Source organism: Danaus plexippus (assembly GCF_018135715.1).
Source record: "Danaus plexippus chromosome 18 unlocalized genomic scaffold, MEX_DaPlex mxdp_20, whole genome shotgun sequence".
Lineage (NCBI taxonomy): Eukaryota > Metazoa > Arthropoda > Insecta > Lepidoptera > Nymphalidae > Danaus > Danaus plexippus.
This window is the reverse complement of record NW_026869853.1, coordinates 4,346,003-4,365,153: the sequence shown is the minus strand read 5'-3', so window position 1 is coordinate 4,365,153 and position 19,151 is coordinate 4,346,003. Positions and strand designations below refer to the sequence as shown.

Sequence of the window (19,151 nt, the reverse complement as noted above, 5' to 3'; positions counted from 1 at the left end):
ACCGTATGGATTTCAACATCTGGCACCTTTGTATAACTTTTTTTACTAGCTGGGTAAGACTTATAGGTAAGGCAAAATTAGAGACAAGCACTTATGAAGAGAGGATATGCATCTGACGTCCAAACTTACTTTGCTGAATGGAACTTTTCATTTTGGGTGAAGTAAATACGGAGTATGGAAGTTGAACGAGGCCTTATGATTATAAACCAAAAATATAGCCAGAGTCACCGAGCCAGTGGGGTATTTGGGAATACGAGGATACTCAAATCGATCACCATTGGATTGATCGTGCCGTCTTGTCAGGTTTTCATGGCTGACTAGCTACTATCCTCCAAGCATCCCAAGCAGTTTTGTTGTAAAGTATTCAGCTCAAATCACAAGGCAACTATCGAGAGCCATATTCATATTCATTTATAGCCATACCAGAACATGGCGATTTGGTAGGTGGATTAACTTTTCTGATAGGTGGTAACTGTGCCAGCAGTCGATGTTATGGCCTCCCACCGAGATATCGTATTTCATGTGGAAGCTGAATCACTGCTAAAGTTTTTTTAAAAACTATTATATGCTTACTTGCTTACATATATGCTTACGTAATTACACATCAATACATACACATGTCCATAAATACACCGTCAACACAAACACACACACACCTCTTTATAGATTTTTTTTTTATATTTAAACTTTACCTACTGTACTTTAATTGTTGGGGTCCCGAGAATACTCCTCAAAAGTTCATCTTAAACTGGTAAATAGTTACAAATTTTTGGGCAAGCTTACAAATATTATCAATTACTTTTATTAATAATTAGAAAAATACCGTAAAATCTATAAATAAGAAAATATGAAAGTCTTATTCTCAAAGAGACGAAGCCTCTTAGCATTCAATGGATTCACCGTGCGGCTGCCGGGTCCATCGCGTTGCAGGAAGAGGAGCTTCAACAGTGCCTGGGACTTGCGACCCAGGTGTAGGTTTAAGCCCCTATCTAACGCGCGTTAAACGCTCACCTCCACTGTCCAAGCTCCTCTCCCTACCTAACCAAATTTATAGTGCTACTAGGGCTGCCTTCGAAGTACGTTCCAAGAATGAATTGATGTGAGTTCTGGACAGGCCCAAGTCTTTTAGTAGGTTGTAGAGAGTTTAGCCGTTATACCTCTCGTTCCCACTTCTACCGCGTATAAACCCACGACGAACCTATTTCGAGTGAGTTCGTTAGTGAGCTCGTAATATTTGTTGACCTTGATGGTATGGTCTTTGGAGATGTTAGTTTCCCAAGGAACAGTAAACTTTATCATCACAACGCGCTTTAAAATTCGCGAATACATAAATATGCCTGGTCTGGAGGCCGACGCACAAATATCCTCGGGGATTTTTTATTGTTTTTCATACGTATCCATCATAATAGTCCAATTCGTAGCCGCTTTAAGGATGGAGTAAGGCTTGACATTTAATTTTATACAGTGCCTTCTCTCACAAAACCTACTGATCGCTCGTTTGTGGTTATTTCCTTTGCGTTCTGGCTACCGAAAGACTAACCGCTTCAGGTATGATTTCATGAACTCCACCGTGACGACGCGAGTATTGACCGCTATCGAGGAGTACCTTACATCCCACTAACAAATGTGTAGCAGTCCCAACTGCCTTCCCACAGATATAGCAAGTCTTTTCGGTACCTTTACCCCTTCTTACTAAATCACTCTAATCTGGGAGAGTCATCTGGAACGCATTGAGATAGAATTTTAGCAATCTTAATTTAATTATGAAACATGAAATACATTACGTATGTGAAAAAAGATTTATTCAATCATAAAAACTAAAATGAAAAGTTTAAAAACCTTAAATGTTGGTCTTAATAATAATTATGATGTATCTTGTATGTGATATTATTGAATGTAAAAATTTTAATTTAAATATATTTATTAAAAATACATTGTAAGCTTTTGTTGGTGGACTAAATTTTAAAAGTCAATTTAAAATGTAAATAACCTTTTTGTTTGTTTAAAACTTTAAATTAATACGAAACTTTTCGAACAAATTAATTATAAAGGACGTATAACAAAAGCGGAAAACGATAACAAATGTATAATAGGTTTCCCTAGCCCATGGCCATCTACAATAAAGCGGGGTCCCGTATATTCATTAAGTCCTTAACCAAACTATTCCCAGGAACTTATCTATTGAATGTAATATAACTTGCCAACTAGTTGGGGCTTATGTGGTGAGCGTCGCCTGGTATTACAGACGTTATTAATGTTGGTCTGTTAATGGGTTTCAGATTGTAGGCTCTTCATTTATAATGTAAATTGCCTAGATAGGTATGTCAGACATTCAAAATTAATATTTATTTCAAAATGTTATCGTCAATTTTGTTATTTTCTTTTGGCCTATATTTGTCATGGATATTAATTTCCTTGTATCTGAGTAAATATTACTTGAATGTATTTGAAAATGAACTACATCTATACATATAATAAGACAGTAAAAATCGAATATCTGTACATTAAATATTTTTCCATAAAACTGATAGGAGGCCATTAAAGAAGAGTCCTAGAAACCAAAAAAACAATTTTTGGAATTAATATCTGTCTGTCTAGTACGTTTTAACTTCAAAACTCCTCAACGGATTTGAACGCGATTTTCACAGTTGGATTACATATAATTAGGAGCATTGTCAAAACTTTGTTTCGTCAAAATCGGTTAAGTGAAAAAGAAGTTATGGTCAATTGAAAATTTACTTCAACCACTGCTTCAAAATTTTTAAACACTACAAATTATATTATTTAATAGTTAATTACTTATATTAGTTACTAAAAAAATATGTTCTTTATGGCGTTGATAAAATAAGTCGTCAACCTAGATCGCGGTGTTAAGATTCTCCATTTTGTAATTACTACCATGCGGTCTGAAAGTTTATTGTTGTTTGTTGGTTGTGGTTGTCTATCAATTGATTTTCTTTTGTTAATTGGTTGTGGTTGTCTATTATTTGTTATCATCGTTTTTCTGTATGTTTATTATTTCAAGTTTGATATATATACGGTTATGCAAAAAGCGACCAACACGCGGGCGGGGTCACGGGCAAGAGCTAGTATAAAACAAATTTGTAGCTCTTTGGCGTCCTTGCAATGTATTGGCATAAATCTTCACACATTATATTCTAAAGTTAACATGACATAATAAACTGTTAACTGTATGTTTAATTTTACAGTTCAGACACGTGTTACGCGCACAGCTTTGAATACTCTAGTTGGAACTTTGTACAGCAACACGAGGTATGTTGAAAAAGATGTTTCATTTAAGAAATTCAAACTATATTTTATCGGTTTTATAAACGTTTTAAGTATTTTCAAATTCATAGTTATACTAAAATAAAATGGTGTTCTACTTTACGATAATTAAGTGAAGCGCTTCAGAGTGAGATTACAAATATTATTTATGTCATGGGGAAACTTTCTGAACCATAACTTTCTGAACCGTGTAGATGCCAAATATCACTTTAAGTTTTCATCTAGTAAAGGAATTAGGTATAACTTTAGACAAGCATCTATACTGAAAATAAAGGTATATTAATGAGGTTTATTGTTCAGAAAATTAAACGATCGCCTATATATTCTGGGAAAGAATAAAGTCTGCTTCAATTTCTTAATTATGGAGATGTGTTTAATGTGAACATCAAATAGAATTTATAATATTTTTTGGCACTTTTTAATTAAGAGAATGAGCATGTCTCTCGTTTTTTTGCTAAGCTCACATGGTTAGGGAATCGCGTTTTCATGAATTCTTATACTACTTGTCTTCTAAATAGAATGAAGTAAGGTCCACCTCTTCTAATTGTAATCCTATTTCTTTTCTGTGTACAAAAAATCTTCTAGATTCGGTCCAGTTGTTGGTCTTTTTGCTGGTCTCCACTCTACCTCCCTCAGTCATTTGAATATTTTTTCTATAACAGTTCCTTGTCTTTTTTCATCATTGTATTATTGAAGCTGACCTATAATAGAACTTACTACCCGTGTCCATAAAACTAGCTGAATTTAAGCGTTTTTAAAAATATTTAAGAAATCTATTTTGGCCGGAGCTCTTATTTATCACTCAAATATTATATGTTCCGTTCTGTATTTGGTGAGACATTTAATTCATTACTTATATGTACTTGAAAGTTTATATATATATATAAATTTTAGATATTCTGTCCCACAGACAGAAACAAGAGTAGGATTTTGTGAATGTGAAAGACTTGAATGCACAAAAAACTTTGTGGAAACGAATGGATAAGTAAATCAAAAGACAAAGTAACGGTCGATCATTAACTAATTATTTGAGATTTTTTTTATAATATAGATATCTGTTTCAGCTGTTCATATAATAAATGTTTACTAAACTTAGTTTTTGTTAATTTTAACAGAGGGTTAGATATTTTTAAAAATCATGCAATTGATACATTAAAAATAAATAATTCATTTATAAGAATGCTTGGTATAAAATGTGCGAGTTAATTTTCGGATTATTTTAATCAAGTGCCTAAGACTGCAATTTGTTTTTATTCACAAAAAAATATTTGGTGCTAATTAAATCAAACATAAAAGAATAAGTTTCAGTTTGCAGGTTTCGATTTTTCGCAAAAATCCAATGATTTTAAAAATATAAATAGTATGTAGTTTTTAAATAATAAAATCAGCGTAGTAAATCCGAATAACACTAGTTTCATTTAAATGAATACTCGCGAAAATCTTAGATCTCATTATTTAAAAATATTTTACGCCGAAGTTTAAAACAGAAGCGTACAAAGCTTAAACATTTTTGATTATAAACTATATAAAATATTTTTAGATGAAGAATAAAAACGATATTAAGAATTGAAATCATGTACTGTAGCTGAGCTTTTGCCAATCTCCGGAATATAAATGGCTTTTTTTAAAGCAGACTTCTTATAGAAAATATTTTATGATAAGAGGATCAATGGTTTGTAAAAAAAGTATTGTTACAAAGAAAAAAATATAGTAACTGAATTTTTAAAGAATCTTTACGAATGAATGCAGTGCCATATTTTCAATTTACACTTAATTTTATGTAAAAAACTTTTTAATCGTTTTAGTGTACATGTTTTATAATATATAAATAGACGAGAGATAGTTCGAGTGTTGGTTTTAATTTATCGCTGTAATATTGAAATTAATTGTTATGAATATCAAACATTACTGTTAATCGAAATAGTGCAAAGAACACAAAGGACACGGTGTTTTATATAACTCTCACTCAGAATATAAAATTAAATATTTCACGAGAATTAAAGTAAAGCAAAACGATTTTAATACGAATACATAAAATCGATGGTTTCAAGGATGCGATGATTCTAAAAGCTCATTTTGAAGTGCATTTCAGTGTCGGATTGAAAGCTTTGTCTATCTATATGAAAGAAAAACATTTCTACAAATATTGTTGGCATGTTAGCAATGTTCGATATAAAAGATCGAGAAAAAAACACAAAGTAATATTCTTATTAATTGTTTTTTATTTATTACGTTTGTAACGAAACATGGATAGTAAGAGTCTCATTTAGGCTCCGGTTTTTGTCTTCGTTTTCTGCTAGACCGATAGCGTTACTCATAAAGAATAATCAGTAAATAAATGAGCAACCATTACATAGCCTTCTCGAATTAGTGAAAGCTTTTTCCAGTACAATGAATATAAAGAAAAAAATTATATTATGTTACTGCAACAGCCGTTTTATTTATTCGAAAATGTCAAGCGGCGAATTATTTCCTCTACATGTTATTAAATATATCATGTACACTCTATTTTTGAATGATTTTTTGTCCGCCATTAAAAATCTATCCCATTGACAAGCTACGAGATTCTTGAAAGGTGACCTGTAGATAAGGAAGAAAGTTGATGACATTGATTTATGGTATAGTTCTGTTGGTATTGGTATGTTTTATCAATTTGACATTCAGTTGGAATAGTAGAACTATGACCCCTGATGATGACTTCATCAGGGGTCATAGTCATTACAATAAATCGCATAAATAAATAAATTCAATTATATTCATAAAATAAGGCTATTTTACTTTCAAGTCCTCTCTATAAAAAGTTACGCAACAATAAAAGTGAAGGGTTATGTAAATGTTTGTATTGGAAGAACTCTTAACTTTTCCCCCTTTTTTTCTATAATGGAGCCCTGTTTCCAGTAAAAAAAAAATTTGATTTCCAAAAAATCTTTTCAAGAATCTAATATTATATTCCTTAGGCCTTGGGAAAAATGTGGATAAACTTGACTGCGTATTATGAATACTGATGATTATTCTTTCTTTAATATTAATATACTTGTATGTATGTATGTATACATAGCCATAGTTTTGCATGAATTTATGTAGTTGAATAAGTTCTCGAATGGAGACCGCGGATCGGAAAGCGCAGTGTTGGACGTCAACCAACGAGATGGACGGACGACTTAATCAAGGCCGCGGGTGGATGCAATCCCCTTGAGACCGAAGCGCTTGGAAGTCGATGAGGGAGGCCTATGTCCAGCAGTGGACCTCGCGTGGCTGAAATAGTGATGATGGTGATGATAATGTAGTTGAATCTTATATATAAAATTCTCGTGTCACAATGTTCGTTCCCGTACTCCTCCGAAACGATTTGACCGATTCTCAAGAAATTTTGTGAGCATATTGAGTAGCTCTGAGAATCGGCCAACATATATTTTTCATACCCCTTAGTGATAAGGTTTCTGCACCCTTAAACTTTTATTTTTTATTTTTGAACGAAGTTTTTAATTTTTATTTTTTTATAATGTGGCATCAAAAAATACATAAAACCCTGAATTTTTGCTTTTTTATCACCAACCCCTATATTTTTATATATATGTAAACACAATACGAGTGTATGTTTGTTTCGGCTGATATCTAAAATGGCTGAACCGCGTTTAACGGGACTTATTGGCAGGAAGCTGATGTAATAAAAAGTAACTTAGGGAGGCAGGGCGAATACGGGGCTTTAAAGTTTTTCATAGTTTCTTATTATTTTTCTTACGCAGACGGAGTCGCGGGTAACAGCTAGTATTATACATACCAAATAGATTTTGATATTTGTCCTATATCCCTAGCGTTAATTCTATCGTAAAGTAGTAGTAGTATCGTTATTTTCAAATTAAAAATCTCCTTATGGCCGTATTAGAATCGTTAGCCGTATAAAAAAAATCCAAAATCATATACACAGCCACAAACATTAATTGATTAAAATATTTAGTAGGTATATGTGATGAAAGTAAATAATTGAATTGAATTAACTTTTAAGAATGATTTTTTTATACAAAGTACTAAACGGGATTTAAGATTTAAGATACACATTACACATATTTGTTAGATGAAAACAACTGTCAGTAAAGCAAAAAAAACTATACGACGCCTTAAAATTTTAAAGTACTGATTAAAGTAAGTGTAGATTTAGTGGCTCCGCTCCATTTATTTTGGTTCCATTAAATTCTTTGGATTAAGTTTTAAAACATAAATTATTTCTTGGAAGTAGTAATAAAAAATGATAATGTTTATAGCATTCAGTCGGATTTGAAATCTACCGTTTCCGAGTTTAGAAAAAGCATTATGTATATATTCGTGTTAGACATGTCATTAATTTATTTGTGACTTCTATGCTTAGCTAGTGTTAAGCAAGCATTTATATAAAAAACTAGCTGACTCGGCAGGCTTCGTACTGCCTCATCGATAAATAAAAGACCTAATCTTTTGTATAAAATGATTTTAAAACAAACAAATCGAATCCGTATTTAATACGATACATCATGTTGCTTACTTAGAAAACAGAGTTTTCCTGAAATACTGGCTATTTATAAGGTTTAAATTTAAACAGACACACCCTGTTAAAATACAGTCTGTTAATTAATTTAAAGCTTTCTCATAAACTATATTTTTTGTTTTGTTTTGTGGTGCGTAAATAAACAAAGAAGACGGTTTTCCGACGCGCGAACACGCGACGTATAATTGTCCATGCGCGAAACAGGGAAACTCCAAGTTGATTCCACAAACTTCTAACGACTGTCCTTGCGATTTATTTATGCTCATCGCAAAGGCCAGACGTACTGGAAATTGTAAACGTTTAAAATCGAATGGTAAGTCCATTGGAATCATCGGTATCCGCGGGATCAAGACATCCTCTCCTTTGTATTTTCCTTTTATGATTGTCGCCTCAATGACGTTATTCATCAGTCTTTTCACAGCCAGTCTTGTTCCATTGCATAGTCGAGGTTGATTAATGTTACGCAGCATGATGACAACTGATCCTACTTTTAACTGCAAATTGTGAGGTGGTAATCCAGGCAATTCCAGTGAATTTAAGAACTCAGTGGGATAGTTGATTACGTCATCCTGGTTCATTACGGTGTCGACTGATTTGAAGGAAACCAACTGTCCTGGAAGAAAATTCTGAATTGTCGCATTAAGATCCTCGACATCTTTATTTTTCGCTGCTAATATTGCTCGTTCACCCAGCCAATTATGGTTATTGAACTTTTGCGCTATATCTGGGAAAACTCGCTGAATAAGCTCCACTTTTGAGTCTGTGATGTGACAGAAATCTATAGGTAATGTGATGAATCCGGTCGAGGTGTCCACTGCAACTTTATTATTTCCAATGTCTAACAACTGCTTCGCAAACACATTTGCAGTTTCATCTTGTTGCAAAAATACTCGCATGTTAGTTGTTAAGTGGAGTGTCTTTACGTACTGCCACAAATTTGATGATTTTAGGCATGCATTTAGTTCATCAGCAACAGTTGATCGGGGAATAACTGGAAGAGTCTGACGAAAATCACCTGACAACAGAATCATGGCCCCACCGAAAATATTTTGGTTGTCACGAAGATCTTTCAACGTTCTGTCCAGTGCCTCCAGTGACCTTTTATGGGCCATTGTGCATTCATCCCAAACAATCAATTTGCATACCTGTAGGATCTTGGCCATTGCGCTATTTTTGGCGATGTTGCAAATTGGTGTTTCGGTGATTTGCATGTTTAGTGGTAATTTCAAGGCAGAATGTGCAGTTCGCCCGCCTTCTAGCAGAGTTGCAGCTATTCCAGATGAAGCCAACGCTAGAGCAACATCATTTCGCGATCTGATCCTCGCCAAAAGCAATGAAATTAAAAACGTTTTTCCGGTTCCTCCGGGAGCATCAAGGAAATAAATTCCACCAGATCCACTGTTCACAGCTTCTATCAAAGTGTCGTACGCAATTCTTTGTTGTTGATTTAATTGTGGAACATTTGTACGAACTGTTTCGGCCAATGCTTCAATGTCGTACTGATGTTCTCTTTGCAACTCGTGGTTTAATGCATCGTGCATATGACGATTGGGTGCTGTCATTCCCAAACACGACAATACTTTATTTGCCATCAATAAACACATATCTTCTATCATGATCAATGTGTCATTGTAAATTTCTTCAGTCATTTGTAGTGTAGGATTCAAAGTTTGACGGCGCACACGATGCAAAACATCCTCAGACATGTCATCTCTATACTTAACCCACAAATCTTTTGGATTCGAGGGGAAACATGTCGATATGATAATCGCAAACAATGTACGAATTTGATGCGGCGACGAAGATATTACGGAATCCTTGAGCGTATCATCCCAGTGCGAATCGTTCTCAAGTAAATGTAATAGTTGACATGCCTCATGGTAAGTCGCACACAGCTGTCCATTAACTGTTCTCAGTTGTTTAAACGATGTCGGACCACGAACATTCACCAACAACAACCGCAAATAATAACATTCATCGTTATTTGGATGTACTGTGTAGATGCGACCCAGAGCATCTGAAGCAAATACATTTGGATGTCCTTCAACTGGTGTTCCTTGTTTTCGACGCTGAAACGATTTCGATGATGCGTTCCATGTGTAATAGCGTGGCATGTCAGCATACAGCAAAGTGCGAGCAAAATCATCAGTTTGACAGACTGTGAAGAAACTTGTTAATGTTGTCGACGGTGGATGTGCCGCCCTGTCTGCCGCGTTAGATTCAGTAAAATAAACTCGTTGACCATTTTCTAAATGGACTGCCAAATGGACTACTGTAGGGTGTCTTTCATGGATCGCAAATGAAAATATACGCCAAATAGCTTCGTTGCTACTTACATAGCGACCCATCTGGTACTGTGATATTTCATCATTTGCATTGGTTACACCGAAGACAGCCATATCACTACCTTTATTAACATATTTACATATGTACTTTATCGACTTCACAGAATTACAATATTCCACATTGATGTGAGTCTCAAAAGCTTTGGACAATATTGGCGAGTATGGCACAATCCAACGATTGTCTACATCAACATTTTGTCCTCTTACCTTCACAACTACCGATCGCCCACTGTCCGCAACTGATCGCCGACGATACAATGGGTATCCATCATTTCCCGTTATGGTTTCAGCAAGCAGGTCTCTTGGGTATCGCTTGGAACACCTACCATCGACCATACAGGGTGAATTGTAGTTGAAATGTCCGCAAGGTCCATGTATCATGTGTTTGGTAACTACTGCATGCAATTTTGGGTCAACTATTTCATCTGGGATTTCAGCTGAAATTATGGAATCAATCTCATCTGGCCTTATTTTGTCCACTAACCAGACTAAAATGTGCGCATGTGGCAATCCACGCTTTTGCCATTCTACAGAGTACATCCAACAACGGACTCGGCCATACACACAATGCTTTATTAAGAAATTCATGAGAGATTTTAATTTTTGTTTAAAAACTCTGGCAGTTATGTCATGTCTATCAACTGGTGTTTGGCTATGTAGTAATTCCTTCTCGATTTCGGACCATTTTGGGTTACATGTGAATGTAACAAATAAGTCTGGGCGGCCATAATGCCTAACATATGACATAGCATCCTGAGCATATTCATGCATGTGGCGTGGGCTTCCTATATAAGTAGCTGGCAAAATTGTCATTCTTCCTACATTATTCACATTGCCATCAGCATTTATAGCATCGCGGAGATGGATGTATTCCTCTGACCGAAGCCGTTGTTGGTTCAAACGGATGTATGTCAATCGTTCAGTCTCAATTTTGACATACATATCAACTGCAAACTGATGAAAAAGTCGTTGACACATCAAAATATGATTTACTTCACCTTGACGGATCATGAGTCTGTATGAATAGAAATTCATAGCACTAACTTTTTTATTGGTTTCAGCACCTGCAATCAAAAATGATAAATGTTTAAATTGTTACTTAGATGAATTCAATTTAAAAATAGTATTTAATCTTGTTCAATTCATTTACCTGTTACTTGATTTACCATTTTGATATTAAAATGGTATCCATCTTCCCCCTGCCAGAATATCAAAGGATATTGTAGTGCATCATAACTCCTATGTGTTTCAGATACACGTTTTAAATTACTATTCCGACGATGAAGCACAATATCTCTAGATTGTAAATTTTCTCCCACTATGACAACAGCCACTTCATCAATAGTAGGTGAATTGAACCTCCTTGTGTGTTCACCGGCAGGTGTTTTGTCAGCTCGAATAATAATATTATGGCTATCAGATGGCATCCGATCCAATGCTATTTTGAACATGTTTACTAAATTGTTATACTGATGAAGAAACATTTGTAATTGTTGGACAATGGTTCTCTTCACTGTTGGATTGTGAGCACAACGATTATTAATTTCCACATCTGAATTGCCCATAAAATAAATTTGTAAAAATTGATGATCTGCATCAGGTAGTGGTAAAAGAGTTCCCAGTAAGTGATAAATTTGTCCTTGTATCTGTAATTTTTAAAAATTTGTCCATTAATTATTTCCGATATATATATTTTAGTACAAACTTGAATAATATAAAAAAATATTCTTATATAATACCTTGAAGGTGGGCATGAAATTGTCTTGTATAATATGTGTAGCACCAAATGATGTCATCTGGAAACAGTTGTTATATTTCTGAATGTTGGTCAAGAAGTGCTTAGAATCATTTCCAATCCCAGAAACTAAAGAGCGTAAAGGATCTGGTGGTGGGACCAATTGTGGCAATTTTACTTTGCCTTCAGCACAACATAATCCAGTAGATTCACCAGTGTATTTTAACGCCTTACAATATTTACAAATTGTTTTCATTTCCCCAATTGTTACCGATTTGTCGGCACAATAATCTATTGCCGAATCATAGTGGAATGCAGCTCGTTCAAGAATCACAGGAGCACTGCGTCTGCGCATTCGCTCAATTTCATTATGTCTAGCTTGCTGTTGTTGTGTTTGATGTGCACGAACTCGTTGCATTCTAAGCCTATCTCCTACATTGTCACTCACTAAAGAACGCAATTCTGACATAGCAATACGACTATTTTCTTGATCTGTTTGTCTCTGGTCATCAGTGCGGTTAGCACGTGAGGTAGCTCTTCGCACATTTGATTGACTACGACGACCTAAGTCAGGTCGTCTTCTCCTCGGCATCGTAAATTGTTATTAATCAAAGTGAGAAATTTTGCCGCTCATTTAGCAGTAAAGTGTCACTATCACAAAAAAGAGCACATTACTTGGAATGTCACTATCACAAAGGATCACCAAAGTAAAGAAAGTTCTCGCGCACGTAGCCACAAAGATAGATATAATATCGTAATAATACTTTTTTCCGTGCTCTGAAATGCGACAGGATGGATTGACATATTAGTTGGTTGTCAAATCTAATGTCAAATATTATGATTGCGATAAGAAATTTAACTTAAGATTTATAATTTAATTTGTGACAAAACTTAAGATTTATCTTTTGATTTCTATATATCTTATTGAAAAAAATATCTGACAGATTAACAACTGAAGTTAGCTAAAATTGAGTTTCTCGAAGTCGACCACTATTTATGTACTATGTATTTTGAGACTATGCAATTTTATCGCGTTAGCGATTCACTTTCACTTTTGTTGAGTTTCAGAACGCGATATTAGATCCTCCAACGCGCAGGCGTGTTTGAACTTTATGCAGCGGTAATAAACTACAAATTGACTATGCATTTTATTTAGAAAACGTTTGTATGAGAAATAGAAAAATGCTGTTTTGAGGATTTTCCCGGCAATTATTCGAATTATTCTCACCTTTTAAACCTTCCCTAGACCTCCACGAATAATTCAAGACCAAGATAAGATAAATCCGTTCAGCCGTTTTCGAGTTTTAGCGAGACTAACGAACAGCAATTCATTTTTATATATATAGATAAAACCGTGAATAATGTTTGTATTTATTTTGTTGTATGCGGAAGGCTGAAATAACTTTCTTATCGTGTCATTATCCGTGTTATGAAATTCAAATATATTATAATAATTAACATATCCGTATAAAAGTATGAAAATTACACTTACACATTCGCACACACAAGCGCACAAACAAAACGAACAGTCTTGCTTATTAGTATTGTGATCCGAGATCAATTAATACTTAAGCTATGTTTAAATTTTTACTGTAACAATGTAATCCTGTATTGGCCTCAGTACTGTTTAGTTATATTTGATAATGTCATTATTGTAAGCACTGTTCGATTACCGAAATAAATAAAATAAAAGTATCTTTTGCTGCTTTGTTTAAGTCACATAAAAAAGGGATAACGCTAGATCGAAAAATACGAAACTTACGTGTCATCTGATTACAAAAAGTAATCGAGTTTTACAGTATTCGATTATTAGAGGAACTATTATTGCAAAAAAAATCGTCAGTATGAAGTACAATATAAAACTTTGTTAAATGTCTTCCTGATAATATATATATAAGAGAAATACTATAATGATGAATACGTGGGAGAAACAATAAAAAATCCCAGAGGATAATTGTGCGTCTGCCTCCACACCACACATGTTTATGTATTTGCAAATTTTATAGTATATTGTGTTAATAGAGCTTACGGTTCCTTAGGAAACCAACATCACACTAGGAGTAGTTTCGTCGTAGATTTGTACGCGGTAGAAGTGGGAGCGAGAGTTATTTCAGCCATATCTCTCTGCAACCTACTAAAAGACATGGTCCTGTCCGTTACTAACATCAATTCATTCTTGGAACATTACTTCGAAGATAGCCTTAGTAGGTACTTTTAAATTTGGTTAGGTAGAGAGGGGAGCTTGAACGGGGGAGGTGAGCGTTTAACTCGCGTTATATTGGGGCCCCTTAAACCTCCACCTGGGTCACAAGTCCCAGGCACTGTTGAAGCTCCTCTCCCTGCACTCGCACGGTGCACGCTCTTCATGGTCCCGCACGGTGAATCCATTGAATGCTAAGAAGTTTTGTCTCATTAACAACAACACGGACTAATGACTAATATAAATAAAAATTTATTTATTACTAATACCTCTTCTATTCTGTTTTAGTTAAACACTTTATTAAATTGTTAATAAATATATTCTAGTAAAAATAATAATCAGAAAAAAGAAAATAATGAAAGGAAGCAATTTAAGGATTAAATTTAAAAGAAGCGAAGCGACGCTTAATATCCTGTACAAGTGAAATAAGCTGAGCTTTATTAAATAGCTTTTGCTAACTCTTACTTGAGATTAAATACTATTTGTTTACTTTTACTTTGTTTTTGAAATTTTATAGTTTTTTTTTCGGAAAAGAAAATTTTCTTTTTCGTTGCTCTATAAAATGAAGTTCTTATTATCGTTAATTTTATGGATTTATGTATTATGCCTCGGTTACAATAAGTTGGAAAGATGCAGAAAAGCAATTAATAATTTAGTATAAAATATTACAAGCATATTTTTTCCTTCGAAAAATGAAATTTTTAGGAACATCATGTTTCATAAATACTCTCTAGTTCTGTGTTCAAATACAAACAACTGATTATTATTACACTAAAAGAGATAATAATTTACAATATTCTCATTTAACTTGAAATAACCATATTGATGATATTTTATTACAATTTTGATAACTTTCAAATTAGGTATTAGTCGATTTTTGTTAAAAGAGGGTACTGATTAAGGCAGACTTTGTACCTTGTACACTTGAGTTCATAGGCTCTTGCAAGATCTGGCTCAAAGAACATTTAGCATCACAAAGAAACGTAAAACCTTTGAAGCCCATTCAAATCTACTCATGTTTATTAATTTAATTTGTGTTATAATTTCCAAAGGAGTTTCCTTATAATATATATAATTTAATTTCAAATCCAACGTTTGCTCTATGGTAAATTTATAAATTTAGTTGAGAAGTCTTAAAACACTGCCCCTCGAAACTGTAAATTTTTCCTAACCAACGTTTTTAAGATATTGTAACAAAAAAGTCTGTTCTTTTTTTTAAGAAACTAACTAACAGAAAAATAGCCAGTTAAAATAAAATGTTATCTACACTTTATCTCAATATAAGAAAATAAAAAATCATCAAATCTGAATCATATGCAAGGTAATTGCGGTTGAATACTTATTAAAACAAAAGCTGTACCAAACATATTATTTTGTTAGTGTCTTTTAAGATATTATTGAAAAAAGTGAGCTTAGTATTATTTTTAAGACTTTTTACTATAACGTAGGTGGCTGATTTCCACCCATTAACACCCTTTGATTTTTTGGAGAAATCTTCTGCATTAGGAACGCATTTTGGTCAGCCGTTGCAAAAAAAATCTTCCTCACAAGAACTTGTATATCTTTAGCTTACAAAGGTCAATAAATTCTAAAGAATTTTAACTCTATTTTGCAAGTATTTTGGTAATGACACGCTACACGAGTAGGTGGTGGATCGTCACCGCGTCTTAGAAGCCATGCTAAGAAAGCAATGGAATCCTACATATAATGAAAAGTATGTTTTACACACAGCCGCTTAAAATGAAAAGTAGGTATTGTTATACTACATACAGTCACCTAACTTCTGCATGCAGTCTTTTATATCAAGTTTCTTGCTGGAAATTGGTATTTTAATATTTAATATATTACATTTATATATTTTTCACTTATATTTAGTGTCAGGATGTCAAAAACCAGTCAGCATTCATAACATCCAACCTCCCTTGCATATGAATATTAATGAAGGTAACATCACATTTTGATCCGCAAATAGTGTAGCGTTTTGTAAACTTGCGTGGGAATTAAATATTACTACTTCTAAATAAAAAAAAAACATGATTATTTATAAAAGTATTATCCGATACATACTTTATATATCATATTAATTTAAGAGACATGCTTACTGTTGTTCTATTACGCAGGTCTTGTCTCTCAAAGTTTTTGCTATGAATACCATTTAGGTATTACGTTTAAAAGACTAATTCTAATGCGTGTATCTAATTTTAACAAATTAGCAATCAATACATATTATAAAACAAAGTCCCTCGCCGCGTCTGTCTGTCTGTCTGTTCGCGATAAACGGAAAACCTACTGCACCGATTATCAAACAATTATCACCACTCGATAGCATGATTCTTGAGGAAGGTTTTAGTATATAATTTGTTAAGTTTTTAAATTTACTTGTGTGTACTTTAACGATATTTGGTGAAGATGTCAGGAAAACATGAACCGTCTGAGAGCTTTTAACGAAAACGCTGCGTTAAGTCTTTGAGATATAACAAAATTATATATGGTGGCATTGTGTATCTTATATAGGTCTAAAGAAATTCTCAAAATTAAATAGGCTTTTTTTTGTAAAAAAACCCGTGCGAAGTCGGGGCTGGTTCCTAGTTTTATGTAAGTTTAACTTCATAGCCGTACTTAAAACCGTGAAATATGGTTTAATATAATATTAATGAAAACGCTTGAAATTCCACAGCTCTGCCCAATGAACCTTTTAAAATTTACCTATAACAATAAAAGCAGCATATTTTAAAAGGCTGTTATTCCTTATTATTATTACTCCTACCGTTTAGCACTTTATCAAATGTTTTTTACTACTTTTATACTGAAAATTAAGACTTAAGGATATATTTTTGCTTAAATAAAATTTTAAGGATACTTTTTTTTAAGTTAGTGAGTCTTCTATAATGCTCTATCACCAAACATAAAATACGAAGTTTTCAAAAGTATATTAGGAGCTATTCAAATAAAAAAAAAACGTTTTTATTCAAATAAGAAACGATCGCTTTTGAGCGTTAAAGAGAAAATATAGCAATTCAAAGTAAAGATACCGGAAAGACAAAATATTTATATATATACTTTTGAGAAGCTTGTTAGTTAAGTTGACTGTGGATTTCAAATGCAGATTATTGTCTTAAGTAAATGTGCATAACGACTTTCCTATTCGAAAGCTAATAGACTGAGCGTAACAAAAGTTTTCGATTGACAGGGAATTAAAAAAAAATAAAGAAAAGGTAAGTAATTAACATATTTATATTACAATACAATTTTGGTTGTCGTTAATTGGTGACAACTAACGACCACCTCCGTTGAATTTTCCTTTTACTACTCACAATAATAAAACATGAAGTTTTGCATAAAAACGGTTACAAAGTCAGTTCCTGGGTTGTAGTAAATGTGAGCTCAAAGTTCGATTCAACAATAAGAGAAGTAATCTGACTGACAAACTGCACTAAGAGCAGGATCTAGTTTAGTGAAACCTCGCCAAGAGCACCAAAATCAAACACCAAGATGCAATCCATGGATTTTTATTACGAAAATGTCGACGATGACGCTCCTATTCATGTGAATGATAAAATATAATTAAAAATAATGCAAAAAGTGAGAAAAGGCAGTTAGTAAACAAAGTTAAATGAGTGAACTTAACGAGTCCTTACAGTCCGTAATGCCCAACTATTTGAGACGACTGAATGTCTGTCTTTTAAGAAACCGTCAAAATAAAGGAGAAAAAAAAATAGAAATCACAAACAAAAATAACGATTTGAGATTTGTAGAAAGGGTCATATTAAAAGTTCTCAAAGACTTCGAGGAAAAATTATCATGTGACAAATATTAAGGTGTAGTTATGAGACAAAAATGCTCTAGAATAATTATAAACTTCAGATTAAAGTTTTAAAACTACAAGAATGCTAATTTGGCCAACTGAAATGTAATAAATTTAAATATCAACGAAGTGAGGACAAAAATATTATGAGATCTAAGACTTTCGCGAGTATTATTCATTTAAATGAAACTAATTTATTTTCGGATATACAACGCGGCATCTCGTCTGCCCGTGATCACGGTTGCTGAAAAATAACCGAAACGTCGGGATTATGTAGTTTTTAAATAATAAAAACCGCGTAGTATATCCGAAAATATATTAGTTTCATTTAAATAAACAAAATATTGTCAATGGAAAGTCGCGCAAGAATTTGAAAAAACACCAATGGTTTTAAAATAATACGTGACACGTCAAGAAGACGGAACAAAAAAGTTTACTAGAGAACCTCTCAGCAGTAACAAAGTGTAAGGTAATCATTATTGTCATCATTCAAATAATCAATCAGATATGTATTATTACTTAACAATATACATATATAAACTAACTTGATTACGTTACAGAATATATTAAGTTGTTAGTGTAGCAGATATTAATAATATTAATAATATTAATACAACACTGAAACATTTTTTTTGTTTTTGAAGTCAAACTTCTTATGCGCCTTCCAAAAAGGTAGCGTTAAACGCTTAATTTGTGACTTGCAAGTAATGTCAACAAAGTTTGTCTTAAAGAAATACAAAAAATTCCTTAAAAATCAATTTATTCTCCTTTCTGTTTTCATTCCAACATTACGTAGTGTCACTACTTCCGTGCGGAGGGACGCCACGTACAATTATAATATATATATTTTTTTTTATAATTGGCACAAAATAAACTCATACATAATGCCGGTGGCCAAAAAACTTACATACTTTATGTATGAAATCCACTTCAAATATGATTTTAGAAATTTATAAATTACAAAATAGATAGGATTTTATTGAATTAATTTTATTATTATTATTTGTAGACGGGAAGACTAAATATAACTTTTACTTATTCGTATTTCAAGAATATAAATACGGAACTAGACTTAACCATCGCGTCGTTATTTTTTATTATTTTTACAAACATCCATTTTTGAGTTATATTATTTTTTTATTGCTTCCATAGAGATGTGTCTCTGTTCCTAATTTAAAAGCGTTCGGAATAATGACCACAACATTTTTATTATTATTGTATGCACCAAGTCTTATATTAGTCATGCGACCTTCTCA

General features: G+C 33.2%; 1 protein-coding gene across 2 annotated transcripts; it reads right to left on the bottom strand.

Moving 5' to 3' along the window:
• Nucleotides 1-7,689: 7,689 nt before the first annotated feature.
• On the bottom strand, nucleotides 7,690-12,688 carry LOC133320356 (uncharacterized). Of its 2 annotated transcripts, XM_061528499.1 has the most exons (4): nucleotides 11,895-12,688; nucleotides 11,306-11,801; nucleotides 11,200-11,219; nucleotides 7,690-11,109 (listed from the first exon to the last, which is right to left on the bottom strand). In XM_061528499.1, the coding sequence occupies exons 1-4, from the start codon at nucleotides 12,480-12,482 to the stop codon at nucleotides 7,894-7,896; spliced, it is 4,320 nt and encodes a 1,439-aa protein (XP_061384483.1). In that variant the 5' UTR covers nucleotides 12,483-12,688; the 3' UTR covers nucleotides 7,690-7,893. The 2 variants fall into 2 exon arrangements, with proteins under 2 accessions (XP_061384483.1, XP_061384482.1); XM_061528498.1 differs by having other exon boundaries at nucleotides 7,690-11,219.
• Nucleotides 12,689-19,151: the final 6,463 nt, after the last annotated feature.

Bases quoted from the DNA above. Each gene is read 5' to 3' on its own strand.
- LOC133320356 (XM_061528498.1), bottom strand. From the start codon at position 12,482: ATGCCGAGGAGAAGACGACCTGACTTAGGTCGTCGTAGTCAATCAAAT. The intron at 11,802-11,894 runs GTATTATATAAG...TAAAAATTACAG, and splicing joins ATTTCATGCCCACCTTCAAG to ATACAAGGACAAATTTATCA. The intron at 11,220-11,305 runs GTAAATGAATTG...TTTTGATTGCAG, and splicing joins AATGGTAAATCAAGTAACAG to GTGCTGAAACCAATAAAAAA.